General features: G+C 44.7%; 4 protein-coding genes across 13 annotated transcripts in view; 1 reads left to right on the top strand and 3 right to left on the bottom strand.

The window, feature by feature from the left end:
• The window catches only part of LOC148150038 (uncharacterized), a 137,630-nt gene extending 119,489 nt beyond the window's left edge, over positions 1 to 18,141 (bottom strand). The window contains exon 1 of the mRNA XM_087987715.1: positions 18,064 to 18,141. The gene's annotated coding sequence lies outside the window, so the exon portion shown is untranslated. The remainder of the gene's footprint in view (positions 1 to 18,063) is intronic.
• LOC148150037 (uncharacterized) overlaps positions 1 to 18,160 on the bottom strand; it is a 266,280-nt gene extending 248,120 nt beyond the window's left edge. Inside the window, exon 1 of the mRNA XM_087987707.1 lies at positions 18,064 to 18,160. The gene's annotated coding sequence lies outside the window, so the exon portion shown is untranslated. The remainder of the gene's footprint in view (positions 1 to 18,063) is intronic.
• The window catches only part of LOC122550217 (uncharacterized), a 190,673-nt gene that overhangs the window by 30,073 nt on the left and 139,960 nt on the right, over positions 1 to 20,640 (top strand). The gene's annotated exons all lie outside the window — the stretch shown is intronic.
• On the bottom strand, positions 153 to 20,314 carry LOC148150036 (uncharacterized). 9 transcript variants are annotated; one of them, XM_087987724.1, is made up of 2 exons: positions 20,197 to 20,314; positions 153 to 3,819 (listed from the first exon to the last, which is right to left on the bottom strand). In XM_087987724.1, the coding sequence occupies exon 2, from the start codon at positions 3,768 to 3,770 to the stop codon at positions 2,586 to 2,588; it is 1,185 nt and encodes a 394-aa protein (XP_087843850.1). In that variant the 5' UTR covers positions 3,771 to 3,819; positions 20,197 to 20,314; the 3' UTR covers positions 153 to 2,585. The 9 variants fall into 9 exon arrangements, with proteins under 9 accessions (XP_087843850.1, XP_087843844.1, XP_087843846.1 ...); XM_087987718.1 differs by lacking the exon at positions 20,197 to 20,314 and adding an exon at positions 18,064 to 18,176; XM_087987720.1 differs by lacking the exon at positions 20,197 to 20,314 and adding an exon at positions 16,704 to 17,849.

Genomic DNA, 20,640 nt, shown 5'->3' with positions numbered 1-20,640 from the left:
GCATCCAAGGTGCAGGACAATTGACGTTTCTGATGAAGGGCTTTTGCCTGAACATCAATTTTCCTGCTCCTCGGATGGGGAGGGGCCTCTTGGTTCGAATTCGGTCAAAAGAATCGACAAATGCGGTCTATTCAAAAAGCAAGGGTCATGAGTTTATTGGATTAAGTTTATTGAATTATTGATGCAATTCTATCCAGCAACACAGAGGTTGAAGCTTCTGTGTTCCGTGGTGAAGTTGCACAATTACATTTGAAAATTACACATTATTTATATGCTTTTAAAGAAATAGTACAGCCTTAATTACAAGAAAGACCAATCACATATAATAAGGTGACATGATTTACAACAAGTTAATCCAATGATATTTCTTGGGAAAGGGTCCTTAATTACAAGAAAGACCAATCACATATAATAAGGTGACATGATTGAAGACAGGCTAATCCAATGGTATTCTATGGTAAAAGATATCTTATTTATGTAAATTGTCATGCCGTATACTGGTTCAAGGTTAGTTCAAATGGTCAATTAATGTGTCAGTATTCAGCTTTTGAAAACTCTATTGTCCTCTTACCTTTGAATTTCAGCTCAGTTCTGTAAATCAGCAGTACAGGTTCACAGGCCATTTTATAGTATTCTTTTAAATCGAGAAACCATTTTGAGTAAATAAAAATCTACATAAATTCAAATTGCCTAAATTCAAATTTTAGATCCTCACTGGCAGGTGGGACTAGATTGGATTGGGATAACTGGTCGGCATGGACGGGTTGAACCGAAGCGTCTGTTTCCACGCTGTACATCTCTATGACTCTATCAAGGGTAAACGGTGTATTAGACACAGGACTCTGTCTGTACAATGTACCATACAGTATGGTACCACTGAAATGTAGCAATGTGGAGATTCCCAATGGAGCCTTGTCATTTAGCAGTGATAAGTGAATGGGCTTTCCGAACTCTCTCTACTCTCCTCAGCATTAACAACTTGGGTCAGCTTTATGATGAATGGGCCCACTCAGACATAATCGAAAGTGTAAAGCAGTAAGTCAGTGTCTGATGATAACAGCTCAGTCAGGCAGTAAGATTCACTGAGGAGGGGGTGGGGATCCTGTGACAGTGTCACTGAGAGGAGGGGGTGGGGAGCCGAGAGTCCGATCGTGGACCTGAGTGGGACTGGAGCAGAAACAGGAATAGCATTTGTCTGGTCAATACTTCAGAAAGTGTAAGTGTAAATTAAAAGGAAGATTTTCTATTCTGTTAAGGTACGACTGGGGAGTCAAGGTTCATGGTTATCCCATTCCTGAAATCCGAGATGGTCCCTGTACCTTGGGTGAGTATGTACAGGAAGTGACTCTGACTGGAGCAGTGTGAGCCTGGGCTTTGGATAGGGGAGCAGCCAGGTGGACCATGGGGCTTTCACCAGGTGGAAGAATTGTGGGTGATGCATTTCAGGATGTGGTCACCCCTCCTCCTCAACCCTCCCTCCCCCCCCCCCCCCACCCCCCAACCTCTCCCAGTGTAAGGAAATGTCAGGACAGGGTGAATGGGCGACTGCCAGACAGAAGAAGGGGACCGACCAGGCAGGTCAAGAGGGAATTCCCCAAATGTAGGTCAATTGCAAACCAAAATGATGGCTCATTTGTGGAGCCCAGCCAGAGCCAATGCCATGGCATTGTGGGTGTTCCAGATACTCAGGTTGAGGGTGAGGGAGGAAGAAGTGTGGAAGGACGGTAGTGATCGGGGTGTCACTTGTGAGGGCATTTGATAGCTGTGATGTATCAATGTGTTGCCTCCTGGGTGCCAGAGCCTGATATGTCATGGAATTACTGAAAGGCACTGGGACGGGGAACAGTGGATAGCTGGAAGTTATGGTCCATGTTGGAACCAGTGATCAGAGGGAGAAAGAGAAATGAGGTCCTGCAAGCAGACCTAGGGAGTTGGGTCAGAAATTGAAAGGCAGACCTTTAAAGATAGCAACCTCTGGATGTTTCTTAGTGTCATGGAGTAGAGAGTATGAGAATGGAAAGGTAGAGTAGATCAATGTGTCACTGGAGAGATGGTGCAGGAAACCAAGCTTTCAATTCTCGAGACGGTGGGCCCTGTATAAGTTGGATGGGTTAGATCTGAACAGACACAGGAGCATGCTCCTTACAGGAGTATGATATCATAGCTGTAACTGAGACTTGGCTGAAAGATAGACATGACTAGCAGCCTAACATTATTGGGCATTCAGGTGAGATAGAGAGGGGGATAGAAGAGAAAGGAGGTTTCACAATATTGATCAAAGAATCAATTATCACAGTGAGGAGGGAACGCCATCTTGGAGAGATCATCAAATGAATACAGCTTTTTACCAATTACACAAAAGGACAAAAGGGATAAACTTGCTGTTGGGTGTATCATAGTTAGGGAGAGATAAGTGGTCAAATATGTAATCAAACTTCAGAGATTTGATTGAAGATTTAATTGCTTTCTTGTGGAATAGATGATGATCAATAATAGAGTAATGTATCCAAAAATCAAAATCTCATCCCCTGAAGCACAGCAGCATCAACTCAGGGGAGGATGAACTGGAAAACTCAGGAGGATGTTTATGTGGAATGCACACACAGGGTGACACCAGAGTAATTTTCCCAGAAATGACAATTTGCAGGAAAGTCACTGTGGTACCACAGACCCTTGTAGCGTCTCACTACATGTACAACATGCCCAGAGGGAAGGTTATTGTCCACATGTTCAGCAACAGCTCTTGCATCAGACCAGCCATCTTTCCCCTCCATTAAATGCTTTATGTAACTTTCATTAATTGGTTTTGGATCAATTGCATAGGAGACAACAGCATTTACCCCATTGAGTCTGAAAAAGTGAAAATAATTGGGGCCAATGACACAGTGATTATCGAAGCCACTGACAGGGTCATAGACCCGTACAGACCATTTAACCCAGTCATATTTCTTTGATAAACCATTGAGAATGTAACTTACACATTCACAGTTATTTCTTCCACTCTTTTCAGTTATCATTTTCTCAACATCTATTTCTGCCTGCTCAGCAAACTCATTGATGCACTTATCTATCATGGATTTCATTTTATTCTCTACTTTGCCCATTTTCTCATTCCACTCTCTCTTTAATGCCTCTACATCGGTCCCAGTGAGAGCGGAGTGACCCACCAGGGCAATCAGGCCAATGCAGAAGAGCTCCTTGAGACGGCAGCAGAGTTTTTCCATCAGACGCCGGTTCCTCTGGTCATATTCCATGGCAGTTTCCAGAATGGGTTTGCCAAAGATGCCAGAATGTCCCATCACTGCATCATAGAGAGTGTGAAGGTTCTGGTCACCTTTAGTCTCATTGAAGTGTGTGAGGAATTCTTCTTTCTCATTCTCCCGGAATTCCGGTTTTGTGTTCAGGATGTCCATGTACTTCCTGAATTGGTTTTTCAGATTCTCCTCAATGGGGAAGTACTGATTATTGACTGTGCTTTGGTTGATAGCCTGAAGCACTTGCTGAATCTGACCTGAAATGACATCCAGCTTATTCTTGACTATCTGGAACTGCTCCTTCATATATCTCAGCTCCTCACTCTCCACATTACCCATAGCAAGTTTAACAATTGCTGCTGCTACCCCAAAGATAGCTCCTACTGCTCCAGCAGCAGAGGCGAATTTTCCTAAACTCTCAACAGCTGACATCGCATTTCTCACTGCAACCACTGCAGTCGCAACCTCGGTGCTGGCTTTTGCCAGTTCCAGGGAATCTACTGCTGTTCCTGCCATACTGATGGGCTGAGCACTGTGTTTGGATGGTCGTTTCCTTCAGTTGTCCCTGAAAAAAAGGATTAAAGTTTATTTATGACTCCACAATGTATCAGGGAGAGTGAAGACCTTAAGAACTGGGAGCACACGTAGGCCATTCAGCCCCTTGAATCTGCTCCACCTTTTAAATGATCACAGCTGATTTCATTCTCAGCCTCAACTTCACTTCCCTGCCTGCTCTCCATAACCATACAACCCATTAATAAATAAACATTTATCTGTCTCCTCCTTAAATTTACCAAGGTCCCAGCATCCACCGCAGTGGGCAGGAGGGAATTCCACACAATCTTGACCCTTTGAGCAAAGTAATTCCTCCCTATCTCAGCTTTAGGATAAGGCTGGCAGATTTAAAACAATCACCTCAGATTCTAGATAGCCATGTGAGGAAATATCCTCTCTGCATCGACTTTGTCAATCCCCTTTAGCAGCTTATAGACCTCAATGAGATCGCCTCTCATTCTTCTAAACTCCTGAGAGAATGGGTCTAAACTGCACAATCTCTCTGCATGTCTGGAAACCCCTGATGTCTGGAATCAATCTAGTGACCTTCCTCTGTACTGCCTCCAATGTTCCTCAAATAAAGGGACCAAACTCTCCACAATGCTCCAGGTGCAGTCTCACTAATACCTTGTACAATTGCAGCAACACTCCCCTACTTACACACTCCATTCCTTTAACAATAAATGGCAACATTCCATTAGCCTTCCTTATTACCTGCTGTAGCTGAATCCCAGTTTTCTATGATTGATGCAAAAGGACACCCAAATCCCTCTGCACTGAAGCTCTCTTCAGGAATTCCTGAAGAAGGGCTTATGCCCGAAACATCGATTCTCCTGCTCCTTGGATGCTGCCTGATCAGCCGCAATCCCCTTTCTATAAGCTGCTAAAGGGGATTGACAAAGTCGATGCAGAGAGGATATTTCCTCACATGGCTATCTAGAATCTGAGGTGATTGTTTTAAATCTGCCAGCCTTATCCTAAAGCTGAGATAGGGAGGAATTACTTTGCTCAAAGGGTCAAGATTGTGTGGAATTCCCTCCTGCCAACTGCGGTGGATGCTGGAACATTTTTCAGCTCTGAGCTCCAGCATCTGCAGTCCTCACTTTCTCCTAGCTCTCTGAGGAGACCATTCAGCCCCTTGACCCTGCTGTGTCATTCAATAGGATCTTAGCTGATCCAACATTCCTGCACTTTCCCTGTAACCCTTCATTCCCCCCAAAAAATCTATCTACCTCAGCCTTAAATATACACTGCTCCTGCAGCTTTCTGTGGCAAGGAGTTCCCAAGACCCAGAACACTCAGAGAGGAAATTCCTTCCCATGTCTTAAATTAGTGCCCATTTTTTCTAAAACAGTGTCCTCTGGTTCTGGACTCTCACATGAGGGAAACATCCTCTCAGCTTTGACAGAGGAAAAAGTGCTGGATGTCTTGAATCGCATAAAGGTGGATAAATCCTCAGGGCCTGATCAGGTGTACCCTAGAACTCTGTGGGAAGCTAGGGAAGTGATTGCTGGGCTCTTACTGAGATATTTGTATCATCGATAGTCACAGGTAAGGTGCCAGAAAGACTGGAGGTTGGCTAATGTGGTGCCACTGTTTAAGAAGGGTGGTAAGGACAAGCCAGGGAACTATAGACCAGTGAGCCTGACCTCGGTGGAGGGCAAGTTGTTGGAGGGAATCCTGAGGGACAGGATGTACATGTATTTGGAAAGGCAAGGACTGATTAGGGACAGTCAACATGGCTTTGTGTGTGGGAAGTCAGGTCTCACAAACTTGATTGAGTTTCTTGAAGAAATAACAAAGAGGATTGATAAGGGCAGAGGGATAGATGTGATCTATATGGACTTCAGTAAGGCATTTGACAAGGTCCCCATGGGAGACTGGTTAGCAAAGTTAGACCTCATGGAATACAGGGAGAACGAGCCATTCGGATACAGAACTGGCTCAAAGGTAGAAGACAGAGGGTGATTGTGGGGGGTTGTTTTTCAGACCGGAGGCCTGTGACCAGTGGAGTGTCACAAGCATCGATGCTGGGTCCACTACTTTTCGTCATTTATATAAATGATTTGAATGTGAGCATAATAGGTATAGTAAGTTTGCAAATGTCACCAAAATTGGAGGTGTAGTGGACAACAAAGAAGGTTACCTCAGATTACAACAGGATCTTGATGAGATGGGTCAATGGACTAAGAAGTGGCAGATGGAGTTTAATTTAGATAACTGTGAGGTGCTGCATTGTAGGAAAGCAAATCTTAGCAGGACTTATACTCTTGATGGTAAAGTCCAAGGGAGTGTTGCTGAACAAAGAGACCTTGGAGGTTCATAGCTCCTTGAAAGGATAGGATAGTGAAGAAGGCATTTGGTATGCTTTCCTTTATCAGTCAGAGTATTGAGTACAGGAGTTGGGAGGTCATGTTGCAGCTGTACAGGACGTTGGTTAGGCCACTGTTGGAATATTGCGTTTAATTCTGGTCTCCCTCCTATCGGAAGGATGTTGTGAAACCTGAAAAGGTTCAGAAAAGATTTACAAGGATGTTGCCATGATTGGAGGATTTGAGCTATAGGGAGAAGCTGAACAGGCTGGGGCTGTTTTCCCTGGAGCATTGGAGGCTGAGGGGTGACCTTATAGTGATTTATAAAATCATGAGGCACATGGATCGGAAAATTGACAAAGTCTTTTCCCAGGGTTGCGGGAGTCCAAAGCTAGGGGGCATAGGTTTAGGGTGAGATGGGAAACATATAAAAGAGACCTAAAGGGTAACTTTTTCACTCCGAGGGTGGTACGTGTGTGGAATTAGCTGCCAGAGGATGTGGTGGAGGCTGGTACAATTGCAACATTTAAAAGGCATCTGGATGGGTGTATGAAAAGGAAGGGTTTGGAGGGATATGGGCCGGGTGTTGGCAGGTGGGACTAGATTAGGTTGGGATATCTGGTCGGCATGGACGGGTTGGACCAAAAGATGCGTTTCCGTGCTATACATCTCTATGACTCTGCTTCCTGTTTTGAATATTGAAGTAACATTAGCTATCTATGTTTTTCTTAATGCTCTCTTATAATAGATTCTAATGTTTTGCCAATAACATATACCAAACCAATTGGCCTAGAGTTAGTTACATTTTGTCTACTTTCCTTTTTAAGTAAATGTGTTACTGTTGTTTATTTGTCTAAGAAAGATGGACTGGCAGGAGAAAGTGAGGATTGCAGATACTGAAGATCAGAGTCGAGAGTGGTGCTGGAAAAGCACAGCTGGTCAGGCAGTATCCGAGGGGCAAAAGCCCTTCTTCAGGAATGAGGCTGGGAGCCTCGGGGCTGGAGGGATAAATGGGAGAAGGGGCTGGGGAGAAAGTAGCTGAGAGTGCAACAGGTGATGGAGTTGGGGCTAAAGGTGATAAGTTGGAGAGGAGGGTGGAGCAGATAGGTGGAAGGAAGGTTGACAGGTGGGACAGGTCATGAGGACAGTACTGAGCTGGAAGGTTGGAACTAGGGTAAGGTGAGGGGAGGGGAAATGAGGAAACTGGTAAAGTCCACATTGATGCCCTGGGATTGAAGGGTTCTGAGACGAAAGATGAGGCGTTCTTCCTCCAGGCATCGGTTGATGAGGCAGTGGCGATGGAGGAGGCCCAGGACCTGTATGTCCTCGGCAGAGTGGGAGGGGGAGTTGAAATGTTCGGCCACTGGGCAGTGGTGTTGATTGGTGCAGGTGCCCCGGAGATGTTCTCTGAAGCACTCTGCAAGAAGACGTCCTGTCTCCCCGATGTAGAGGAGACTGCATTGGGAGCAACGGATACAATAATTGACATTGGTGGGTGCACAGGTGAAACTTTGATGGATGTGGAAGACTCCTTTGGGGCCTTGGATGGGGGTGAGGGGGGAGGTGTGAGTACAGGTTTTGCAATTCCTGAGGTGACGGGGAAGGTGCCAGGAGGGGAGGGTGGGTTTTTAGGGGGCATGGACCTGACCAGGTAGTCACGGATGGAACTGTCTTTGTGGAAAGTGGTTAGGGATAGGGAGGGAAATATATCCCTGCTGGTGGGGTCTGCTTATAGGTGGCAGAAATGTTGGCGGATGATGCAGAGGTTGGTGGGATGGAAGGTGAGGACCAAGGGGTTCTGTACTTGTTGTGGTTGGAGGGGTGGGGTTCGAGAGCAGAGGTGCGGGACATGGATGAGATCCGTTGGAGGGGATCTTCAACTATGTGGGAAGGGAAATTGTGGTCTTTAAAGATGGAGGCCATCTGGTGTGTTCTATGATGGAACTTGTCCTCCTGCGAGCAGATGTGGCAGAGTCAGCGGAATTGGGAATACAGGATAACATTTTTGCAGGAGGCAGGGTGTGGGGAGGTGTAATCCAGGTTGCTATGGGTGTCAGTGGATTTGTAAAAAAAAATGTCAGTGTTGAGTCGGTCCTCGTTGATGGAGATGCAGAGGTCCAGGAACGGGAGGGAGGTGTCAGAGATAGTCCAGGTGAATTTAAGGTCAGGGTGGAGTGTATTGGTGAAGTTGATGAACTGTTCACCCTCCTCATGGGAGCACGAGGTGGCACCGATGCAGCCATCAATGTAGCGGAGGAAGAGGTGGGGAGTGGTGCTGGTGTAACTACAGAAGATGGACTGTTTGATGTAACCAACAAAGAGGCAGGTATAGCTGGGGCCCAATGGGTTGCCATGGCCACCCCCTGGATTTGGAGGAAATGGGAGGAGTTAAAGAAAAAGTTATTAAAGGTGAGGGCCAGTTTGGAGAAATGGAGGAGAGTATTGGTGGAGGGGCCTGGAAGGGTCTGTTGGAGATGAAGAAGCGGAGGGCCTGGAGGCCATCCTTGTGGGGTATGGACGTGTATGAGGACTGCACATCCATAGTGAAGATGAAGTGCTGGGGACCAGGGAACTGAAAGTTACTGAAGAGATGGAGGATGTGGTTGGTGTCACGGATGTAGGTGACAAGTGCCTGAACTACAGGACAGAGGATGGAGTCGAAGTGGGATGAGATGATTTCCGAGGGGGAGAAGCATGCAGCGACAATGGGTCAGCCGGGGTAGTTGGGCTTGTAGATCTTGGGGTACCGGTAGAACTGGGCAGTGCGGTCGTGGTGAACTATGTGTTTGGAGGCAATGGAGGTAAAATCACCGGAGGTGATGAGTGCTCGGACAGTGTGAGTGATTTTGGTCTGATGGGTCACGGTGGGGTCGCAGTCAAGGGGGAGTTAGGACGTGGTGCTGAAGAGTTGCCGTTCAGCCTCTGCAACATAGAGGTCCGGTCTCCAGACTGCCACTGCCTCGCCTTTGTTCAGAGAGGGAGAGAGTTCAGAAGCAATTTACCAGGATGTTGCTGGGAAGTGAGGGCTTGCGTTACCAGGAGAGGCTGGATAGGCCGGAGCTGCTTTCCTGGGGCAAAGGTGACTTGAGAGGTGACTTTATACAGGTTTATAAAATAATGAGGGGTCATAGATAAAGTGAATGGCAGATGTCTTTTCTGTCGAGTGGGGAATTTCAAGACCAGGCGGCATATTTTTAAGGTGAGGGAAGAAAGATATAAAAAAGATATTGGGGCAATTTATTTTAGACTCTGTGTGGTTCACATGTGGAATGAACTTCCAGAGGAAGTGGTGGATGCGGGTACAGTTACAACATGTAAAAGATATTTGGATAAATGCATGAGTAAGAAATGTTTGGAGGCAATGGTCTCTTGCTATTCTTGCTGAGTTAAAGAAGAAAGAACAAAGAAAATTTACAGCCCAGGAGCTGGCCCTTCGGCCCTCCAAGTCTGAGCCGATCCAAGTCCACTGTCTAAACCTGTCACACAATTGTTAAGCAACTGTATCCCTCTGCTCCCCACCTACTCATGCATCTGTCCAGATGCATCTTAATGAATCTACTGTGCTTGTCTCTACTATCTCTGCTGGCAACGCATTCCAGGCACCTACCACACTCTATATATAGTACTTGCCACGTATATCTCCCTTAGGCTTTTCAATTCTCACCTTTGATAGCGTGACCTCTTGTCATTGAATCCCTCACTGTGGGAAAAAGCTTATCTCTATCTACCCTGTTTATACCCTTCATGGGTATAAACCTCAATCAGGTCTCCCCCTCAATCTCCTTTTTTCTAATGAAAACAATCCTAACCTATTCAACCTCTCTTCATAGCTAGCACCTTCCATACCAGGCAACATCCTCGTAAACCTTCTCCGCACCCTCTCCAAAGCGTCCACATCCTTTTGGTAATGTGGCGACCAGAACTGTACACAGTATTCTAAATGAGGCATAACCAAAGTCTTGTACAATTTTTACATGACCTGCCAGCTCTTATACTCAATGCCTCGTGCGATAAAGGTATGGATACTGTATGCCTTCTTGACCATTATCCACCTGTGCAGCAACCATCAGGTTGACCAATCATTGCTCAATTACAATACTATAGGTCGTAAAATAATCAGAACTTGCCTTAAAAGAATTTGACTACTCAAGTTTTTTTAAAAAAAACTTCTAATGCATGAACAATGGCTGAATCCAAGGTCACAGATATTAACCATAGAATTTTGCTTTTACTACAATCTAATGTTGAACTGAAACTTCAACTATCCTCCATAAATCGCTGTTATGTAAAGATAAAAGAGATTAGTTAGAAACTGATAGTAAGGCAGTCATGATCTGTAAAAAGAACAAGAGTTATCATTCCTTTTTTTTTTCTTCATAATCTAAATAGAATCCTTAACCTTAAAAGAAATCATGTTAAGTTTCCATAACAAAAATCAGATTCAAAACAGTCCTGGAACTCAAGCTCCAGGGAATAAAACACAAACAAATGTTCACTCAAACCAAATCACAAAGGGTTAAACTTCCTACCAGCTGTACAGCTCTTTACATTCTCTCTCTCTCTCTCTCTCTCTCTCGCACATTGACATATAAACTCAGATATTCACAAACCCAGTCTTCGTCCGATCCGTACTTTGGCCAGAAGACAGCAGGACGAAGAATGGAGTCCTTAGTCCATACAAAACAACAATATTTAATCATCTTTCTCCCTTGTACAAGTATTATTTTGCCAATTTCCACAACATCCTGCCCAAAGGACTTTCCGGAGGAATGTTGTAAGGGACCCGCCTCCATTTCCATTGCCTTTTCCTTCTTTTGTTTTCCCGGAGGCCTTTTCCTCACCCACGACACAATCCATATTGAGTTCCTTCGTTAGTCCCTTATTAACTACTAAAACTCAATCCCGGCCACCAAGGCAATACTTAAAAGTCAATTTTCTTACCTTGGTCTGTGCACAGAATTGCCTGGCCCCTTTCTGCTGTATTGTCTATCAACATCCTATTACTGTCTGATTCAGATGTCTCTCTTGTAGGATTCACACCAGTCACCCAAGGGAGCAGACCAAACCGGGACACGAGACCGCTCCTCAATGGGGAACGGGACGCGTCTTCCCAGTGTCCAAGGCCAGCCACTCCACCCGGTGATGGAAGAAAATCTTGGACACGAGCCCCCAATTGTGAGAAACAAAAGCTCACTCACTTTAATAATTTCAGTCCGAGACGAATATCTGAATCAGCCGTTTATTTGTACACTTGCAAGTAGGTGCCCTGTCCAATTGCCAGGTACGGCAATTAGAAATGCACAGTATATCCCAACAAACTCTTGCAATTTATACAGTTTCTTTTCCCATATGTTTTCCCTATTCCATTGTCTGTTCCCTGCTTCGCTTACGTCACTCATTTCCTTAAGACTGATCCCACAACTTCTGTTTATCCTGTCTTGTCCGTGACAAATCTTATCTCTGACTCCCATAAGGGTGTTTGACGTCAGTCTACCGTAGGTTATTGATTAGGCATATCTTTTCTTCTATCAGCATCTATTTCCATCCAGAGGCCACTTTGACCTCTTTGATTAGGGTTTGTTCCTGTGTCTCTGTGCAAGTGGGGAAAACAGATGTTTTCCTGTTTGCCCACACATCCACCATTGTTCTGTAATCACGTCTCATGCTAACATACCATTTTCTTTTTGCTGAATATATATTTTCTCATTCCTGTTCTGTATCAGAATTTATAGTTGCAGAAATAACATTAATTCATTTGTATCCCACAATTTCCCCTTTTTCTTTTCATTACTATCTGTTATCTTCTGCATTTTTGTCTCCTTTTTTTTAAACATTGTTCCCAAAATTCGCAAGCTTAATTTCAGTGATTTCATCCATCTTAGTCTCACTCATCTCCTTATTATTTAGTTGATAAAGTTCCTCTGTCTGATTCCCCTCAGGGGCATTCGTTTCATCAAGGCTGTTTCAATCAGCCTCTGGGTGAGCCCTCGTATACAGGGTATGACACAACAGCCAATGGCCACCAATACCCCGACTACTACTATCAGGGAAGTAAGGATAAAAACCACCACCCCCTTTCTCTGCTAAAATCATATCAAGGGCTATTCTGTTTTCCCATGCCATCCTACTTGTCGCATCAAGCTGTTCTGATATTCCTTTAACCGCCTCTCTTGTATAATTTTATAAATCGCTGTTGATTATAGAAAATGTAATTTATCCAGTCTACATTTTTATTAATTGTTACCCACCAAAAGAGAGCTGACTCAAAGCCTGCTGCAATCTGGTTACGAGCTTTGAATTCAGGTACTCCCCAAGGGACTCCTCCCGAATCAAGATAAATCCTGTCATCAAAAGAATTATCTAACAGTAATCTTTTACCCCTTCCCTTTTTCCCTACTATCTTTTCCTTCTCAAATGCCAAGGTAAATGGAATTGCCAATTGTACAATTGCGCATATCCTTTTCCAATCCGGAGGTAGGGTGGGTCTCAATATTTTTCCTCCACAGTACCACCACAGATCCGCTCGGGGAACCTTTAGTGCTGAGTAGTTCCCTCCCTTCTCTGTTTCGGTAACATTCTTAATCTCTGTACATAATTTCAGCTCCCCCAAATCTCTCAACCGACTTGTACCTCGTCTGTGCACACACGACATGTGATTTCCAACTGCGGCGGAAAATGTGGGGGGAACTTTTACATCTTTCTTCTCCAAGGGAGGGAACATCAGAGATAGGGATGTACAATTCCTATCATTCCATGCAGTCTCATCCTGATACAGGGCTATCATACATTTCATGCCCTTCCTGTCTCGCTTCCACCCGAGCGGAAAGGGAACCACCTGGGCCACTGGCCTACCGGAGGCACATCCAAAGCAATTGCTTTTGCTCAGACTTTTTACAGTATACTTTACCCATTCAACCCAGGCATTTGTATCCCCGTACCCAGTCTCTATCTCGATGGTCTGTTTCAAATCCTTTACCTCTATAATTTTTACTACTTTAGGATCACTGGGAGGGGTGAAAGGTTGTATCTCATTACCCAGTAATTCTACCTGTTTTCCCTGTCTTACGCTAATTCGAAAACAACAGCCCACAAACTCCTTCCCATTTGCTTTCATTTCAATCCCAAATGTTTCATTTAATTGTATCTCATAAGTGCACCCCCCTCCCAAAACGGCTTTGTGCCATGTGGTTTTCCTTATCGTTAAATATATGGTCGGAAGGGGGCCCGGTGTACTGTGACGAGACCATAATACCAAGTACCATCCCAGAGGCCATCCCCATAGGACTTAAGATGTATCTCTGAGCTGCGGTATTGTCTCTGATTAGCTACATTCCCACAATTTACTAAGCTACATACATCAGTGTCTATTACTTGTGGTTATCAGACTCAGGAACCATCAATAATACATATGAAAATGATATGTGACAAAATCCTAATACCAAGAGGGCTAGCATCATAACTCTAAACATTCCCAGTATTCTAATCACTATGCTAAAACACAAAAAGACTTAATATACAATCTTACAGAAATAATCCCGCGCTCGCGTCGCCACTATATAGTCAATTACTCAAAGTCTCTTTAGTCTGAGTTTCAGCGGGTCTTGCGTTGATTCGGCTGTCCAGGCTTCTTCCTCAACTGGAGGGTCCACTGGCCCTTTGATCCGAGTGTAGTGAGTCCAGCCTTTTTCCTCCGTCCTTATTGCCGTTTCGGTAGTCAAAAGAGCCTGGTACGGCCCTTCCCAGTCTGGCTGCAGCTTAGTCTCTGTCCATGATTTTATTAAGATCCAATCTCCTGGCCGGATGGGATGAACAGCAAATTCAAGGGGCGGAGTCTGTGCCAATAGACCCTGTTTTCTGAGGAAAGATAAAGAGGAGGACAAGCCCAGTATATACTTCTTTAAAAACAAATCTTTAGTTTCGGGAATTGGCAATTCTCCCTGCGTTCCCAGATAAGGTAATCCAAATAAAATTTCATAGGGGGATAGTCCCAAATCTTTCCTCCGCCAAGGGACAAGCCCAAAAGGCATCCTTTAAATCTATCACACTAAACCATCTGTAATCATGAGGGATCTTACTTAATAACGTGTAGGGGTTTGGCACCACTGGGTGCCTGATCTGTACTATTCGATTTAATGTTCTCAAATCCTGCACCAATCGATAAATTCCATCAGATTTCCACACTGGTAGAATTGGGGTATTATAAGGAGACATACATGGCTCCAACAGCCCATCTCTAATCAGTCCCTCAATTACTGGCTGCAGTCCTCGTTTACCTTCTATGGAAATAGGATATTGTCGTTCACAGATAACGTCTCCTTTTCGTTTTAAATTTATTCAAAGGGGAGGGATCTGTAGTTTTCCACGATTCCCTTCTCTAGCCCATACAATAGGGTCTATCTTTCTCTCTGCATCCTCTGTCAACATTGCCAGTTGTACTAATTCTTTTTCCTGAATTCCAATCTCCAGTCCTAAAAGGATAATTAAGTCTCTCCCTAGTAAGTTACTTCCTATATCAAGGATATTCAACAGTTCCCCTGTGATCCTATCCTTAGGATCTTCTATCATCATAGGTTCAAATACTGGAACAGTAAATCCTTCCCCTTTTACCCCCGAAACAGTAATTGACCGTGTCGACATTTCTACCTTCTTTGGTTTAAAATTCAGCAATGACCGTGCTGCCCCCGTATCTACTAGGAAGACTACCTCTTCCCTACAGGGTCCCACCTTCAAGTTTATCAAGGGTTCCTGGTGGGCCCCCGAGGGCAGGAACCCCTGACACCCCTATTCTTCATCATAATTCATAAGCGGAATTGCCCTTTCTTCCCTTTGTAGATCAGGACACCCCCGCTTAAAATGCCCTATCTTTCCATAATAATAGCATCCTGCCTGTGGAGACTTCCATCTCTGCCCCTGTCGCTCAAACCCTGTATCAAATGCTCCCCCTTGTCCTCTCCCTCTCCCCTTTCCTCTCTGTCCTACATGCTGCCTCCTGCCACTCCGGTTGCTCACTATTGGTTCCATTCTCCCCTTAATTACGTCATCAACCGTAGCTACCATCATTTTCACCTTCTGTTTCTGTCTCTCATCCTCCCTTTTTACAAACACTTTCTGTGCCTCTCTCAACAATTCATCTAATGGTTTTTCGCTCCATCCTTCTATCTTCTGTATCTTTCTCTGTATATCTGGCCATGCTTTTGTCACAAAATGTACTTTCAACAGACCCTGTGTCACTGGGTCCTCAGGGTTCATTCCAGAATATTTCCGCATTGAGTCCCTTAATCTTTGCAAGAAAGCTGAGGGAGTCTCATCTTTCTCCTGTCTAACTTCAAAGGCTTTAATCAAATTCTGTGACTTCGGAACTGCCTCTCTTATTCCTTTTAGAATCAGGTCTTTCAATTCCCTCATTTCTTCTCTATGCTGCGGGTTTTGGTTTTCCCACTGGGGGTCTCTGAGGGGAAACTTCACCTCTCCCTGTCCAGCATCCCCATCTCCAATCGGTGTTCCCTGTCCCATATTTTAATGGCAGTTCCTCGTACAAGTCCCCTTTCCTCCCCAGTAAATAGTATATTCAAAATAGACATTAATTCAGCCCATGTATACAGACTGGGCCCCAAAAATTGATCAATTTGTTCAGACAACCCCACCGGATCCTCAACCAGGACCTTCATTTCCTTTTTAAATGTTCTGACCTCCCCACTGGTGAGGGGGGGCACTTACAAACCCAATCTCTTTGTCCCCTATGGGTACCTCCCAAAGGGGATAAGTCGTTACGTTCTTCCCCTTTTTCTTTTTTTAAAGAAATATTGCAATATTTCTAGCTCCCCATAACTTCAAACACCAATTCATCAATTCATGCTTGACTAACCTTTAAAGCCTGTTCCTAACTTATAAATATATTTATGTATATTTACGTTCATTTCTTCAGTATTTAATAGTTAAAATGCAAAATGCATACAGTTCCCAATTTTGCAATTCACTGTAATTACCCAGTTTTAGTCCTTTAATTTAGATCCAGAATTAGTTTTCTTAAATAGTCCTGACCAATCATTGCTCAATTACAATACTATAGGTCGTAAAATAATCAGAGCTTGCCTTAAAAGAATTTGACTACTCAAGTTTTTTAAAAAAAACTTCTAATGCATGAACAATGGCTGAATCCAAGGTCACAGATATTAACCATAAAATTTTGCTTTTACTACAATCTAATGTTGAACTGAAACTTCAACTATCCTCCATAAATCGCTGTTATGTAAAGATAAAAGAGATTAGTTAGAAACTGATAGTAAGGCAGTCATGATCTGTAAAAAGAACAAGAGTTATCATTCCTTTTCTTCATAATCTCAATAGAATCCTTAACCTTAAAAGAAATCATGTTAAGTTTCCATAACAAAAATCAGATTCAAAACAGTCCTGGAACTCAAGCTCCAGGGAATAAAACACAAACATTCAATCACCAACAAACAAATGTTCACTCAAACCAAATCACAAAGGGTTAAACTTCCTACCAGCTGTACAGCTCTTTACATTCTCTCTCTCTCTCTCTCTCACACACATTGACATATAAATTCAGATATTCACAAACCCAGTCTTCGTCCGATCCGTACTTTGGCCAGAAGACAGCGGGACGAAGAATGGAGTCCTTAGTCCATACAAAACAACAATATTTAATCATCTTTCTCCCTTGTACAAGTATTATTTTGCCAATTTCCACAACATCCTGCCCAAAGGACTTTCCGGAGGAATGTTGTAAGGGACCCCGCCTCCATTTCCATTGCCTTTTCCTTCTTTTGTTTTCCCGGAGGCTTTTTCCTTACCCACAGCACAATCCATATTGAGTTCCTTCGTTAGTCCCTTATTAACTACTAAAACTCAATCCCGGCCACCAAGGCAATACTTATAAGTCAATTTTCTTACCTTGGTCTGTGCACAGAATTGCCTGGCCCCTTTCTGCTGTATTGTCTATCAACATCCTATTACTGTCTGATTCAGATGTCTCTCTTGTAGGATTCACACCAGTCACCCAAGGGAGCAGACCAAACCGGGACACGAGACCGCTCCTCAATGGGGAACGGGACGCGTCTTCCCAGTGTCCAAGGCCAGCCACTCCCCCCGGTGATGGAAGAAAATCTTGGACACGAGACCACAATTGTGAGAAACAAAAGCTCACTCACTTTAATAATTTCAGTCCGAGACGAATATCTGAATCAGCCGTTTATTTGTACACTTGCAAGTAGGTGCCCTGTCCAATTGCCAGGTACGGCAATTAGAAATGCACAGTATATCCCAACAAACTCTTGCAATTTATACAGTTTCTTTTCCCATATGTTTTCCCTATTCCATTGTCTGTTCCCTGCTTCGCTTACGTCACTCATTTCCTTAAGACTGATCCCACAACTTCTGTTTATCCTGTCTTGTCCGTGACAAATCTTATCTCTGACTCCCATAAGGGTGTTTGACGTCAGTCTACCGTAGGTTATTGATTAGGCATATCTTTTCTTCTATCAGCATCTATTTCTATCCAGAGGCCACTTTGACCTCTTTGATTAGGGTTTGTTCCTGTGTCTCTGTGCAAGCAGGGAAAACAGATGTTTTCCTGTTTGCCCACACATCCACCGTTGTTCTGTAATCACGTCTCATGCTAACATACCATTTTTTTTTTGCTGAATATATATTTTCTCATTCCTGTTCTGTAACAGAATTTATAGTTGCAGAAATAACATTAATTCATTTGTATCCCACACCACTGGTCACCTTTCTCCATTTCGAGAAACATTAATCCAGATAATGTTCTGGGAACCTGGATTGAGTCCTGCCATGGAAGATGGAGGAATTTGAATTCAATAAAAAACAAATCAGGGATTAAGTGTCTAATGATCATGAATTCTTTCTCAGAAAAGCCCTCCTGGTTCAGTCATGTCCTTCAGGGAAGGAAACTGGCCTACCTGTGACTCCAGACCCACAGCAATGTGGTTGACTCCTCGTTGCCCTCTGGGCAGTAAGGGATGGGCAGTAAATGCTGGTCTAGCCAGAGGCACCCACACCCTGAGAATGAAGAAGGAGAAAAACTTTATTTGTGAACAGGCTCTCATTGGCGGTAGAGACTGAGCATGGAGCCACTGTGTTTCAGACAGGTCCAGGGAGGTTGGGTCTGAGTGCAACAAGATTCATTCCTGAATGTGTGCAGAGGGGGCTGCCTGACAGAGAGGAGGGGGATTGTGCAGATGGGAGAGGCACAGAGTGGGGAGGGTCAGGGATACAGAGGAAAAGGGAAAGGGGAAGAGGTCACAACAGGGCTGGTGAGAGGGCCACAGAGCCACAGAGCAAGGCAGTCTCCAGATAAAATCACTCCTTTCAAAGTGAGGAGTATCCCAGCCAGGTGTCAAATTTCAGATCACTGGGCGATGAAGAGAAACACACACGCAATCTTTCAGTTGTTCTGGAAACGGTGGCTATATAATTGCAGTAATGATGTGGTCACATGGAGGTGGCTTCCCCCAGTCTGATGGTGACAGGACAGAGGACTGAGAATCAAACCATAATCAAACATCCCAAGGTGCTGACCATTTCATAACAAAGTACAACACTGAGCCTCACTGTGCAATGAGGCAGACTTGATAAGGGAGCTTAAGATAAAGGAACCCTAAAGGAGCAGTGCTCATAATATGACTAAATTTACTCTGCAATTTGAGAGGGAGAAGATAGCATACCATTACCACTGATTCTATCTGAATAAACAACTCCAGAGGCATGAGGGAGGAGCTGGGTAGAATTGACTGGGAGAGGAGCCCAGCAGGAAAGACAGTGGAACAGCAATGGCAGGAGTTTCTGGGAGTAATTCAGGAGACACAGCAGAGGTTCATCCCGAGGAAAAGGAATCAAGGTACTGGGAGGATGAGGCAACCGTGGCTGACTGGGGAAGTCAGGGTGAGCATAAAAACAAAAGGGAAAGCAGATAATGTGGTGAAGGGCAGTGAGAACCCAGAGGATTGGGAAGCTTACAAAGACCAACAGAGGGCAACAATAAAAGAAATAAGGAGGAAGAAGATTAAATATGAGGGTAAGCTAGGCAGTAATATCAAGGAAGACTGTAAGAGTTTCTTTTGACATAAAAAGGGCAAAAGAGAAGCAAAAGTGGACATTGGACCACTGGAAAATGCTGCTGTAGAGATAGCAGTGGGGAACACAGAAATGCCTGAGGAACTGAATAAGTACTTGCATCAGTCTTTATGATGGAAGATCTGAGTAATATCCTAAAGATTCATGGGAGTGAGGGGCAGAGCTGAGTCTGGTGGCCATCACCAAGGAGAAGGTGCTAGAAAAACTCTCCTTCCCCACTGACCTATTGTACTCTATGCTACCCTCTCCCCACCCCCACCCTCCTCTAGCTTATCTCTCCATGCTTCAGGCTCTCTGCCTTTATTCCTGATGAAGGGCTTTTGCCTGAAATGTCGATTTTGCCTGCCTTCGGATGCTGCCTGAATTGCTGTGCTCTTCCAGCACCACTAATCCAGAATCTGGTTTCCAGCATCTGCAGTCATTGTTTTTACCTCATTGATTTTAACCCTACTGCGAATCCTCTTGCAAGGATGCCTGCCTTGAAGAAGTTTTCCTCCTCTCTCTACAAGAATCTCAGGGAGTCTCTCTCTCACTGCAACTCCCAGGTCATTTCCTCTGCTCTGAAGCTCTTCAACCATGTCCTGAAACAAACTCGCTATCACAGCCACATCTGCTTCCTCAATGCCTGTCTCCGTAACCAACTCACCCCACACGGATTCCGGACCACCTTTAAACCAGCAGAGTTCGGACCCGAACAGGACAAACAGTACAGACTACAGATTCAAAAACACCAGCAACGGTTCTCCATCAAGATCCTCCGCTCCACGCTTGCAGCAATGCGCCGGCACCTAACCTCTCTACAGTCTGCCCTGCCTCAGCTGAGGACCACACTCTCTCAGAATTGCAAAGGACCCACTCTGTACTACATCCTCAGGAGAATTCATACTCTCAACAAACAGTATTTCAATTCCATCTCAAACATCAAAAACTGTAAGTACAACAAACTTTTATCTACCCACCTCCATAACCAGCGCTCCTCAAACATTCCAGAAGATTCCCCTGGCCTCGGAAACACCATTAGCCATGCGGCTGATGCAGCTACCACCCCCACGCTGATTGATGATGTCACTTCTGCCCCCATCATGGCCACTCCCACAGCCACTTCCGGCCCTCACATCATCGCTGATGCTACACGCTCAGTGACTTCCACCACCCCTACTGCCGTGTCTGCCACCACTTCCGACCCCACCAGCGCCACTCACCTGCATTCTGCTGACACACCCCCCACAGACCCCACTGTCACTATCCCCACCCCCCAGAACCCCGAGGGGAACACTACCCCTACTCATGACTCTACCCCCATTCCCCCCACCATCACACCCAGTCCAGGTACTGGCTCCGACCCTACTCCCAGCTCTACACCTACACCAGATCCCAGCTCCCAGCCCTGCCGAGTTTTCACC

The sequence above is a fragment of the Chiloscyllium plagiosum genome, unplaced genomic scaffold (assembly GCF_037043375.1).
Source record: "Chiloscyllium plagiosum isolate Xiang-an unplaced genomic scaffold, Cpla_swu_hap1 HiC_scaffold_5, whole genome shotgun sequence".
In the NCBI taxonomy this organism is placed as follows: Eukaryota; Metazoa; Chordata; class Chondrichthyes; order Orectolobiformes; family Hemiscylliidae; genus Chiloscyllium; species Chiloscyllium plagiosum.
This window is presented reverse-complemented; position numbering and strand designations above follow the sequence as displayed.

Excerpts from the sequence above, each read along its gene's own strand:
- LOC148150036 (XM_087987724.1), bottom strand. The coding sequence starts at position 3,770 with ATGGCAGGAACAGCAGTAGATTCCCTGGAACTGGCAAAAGCCAGCACC.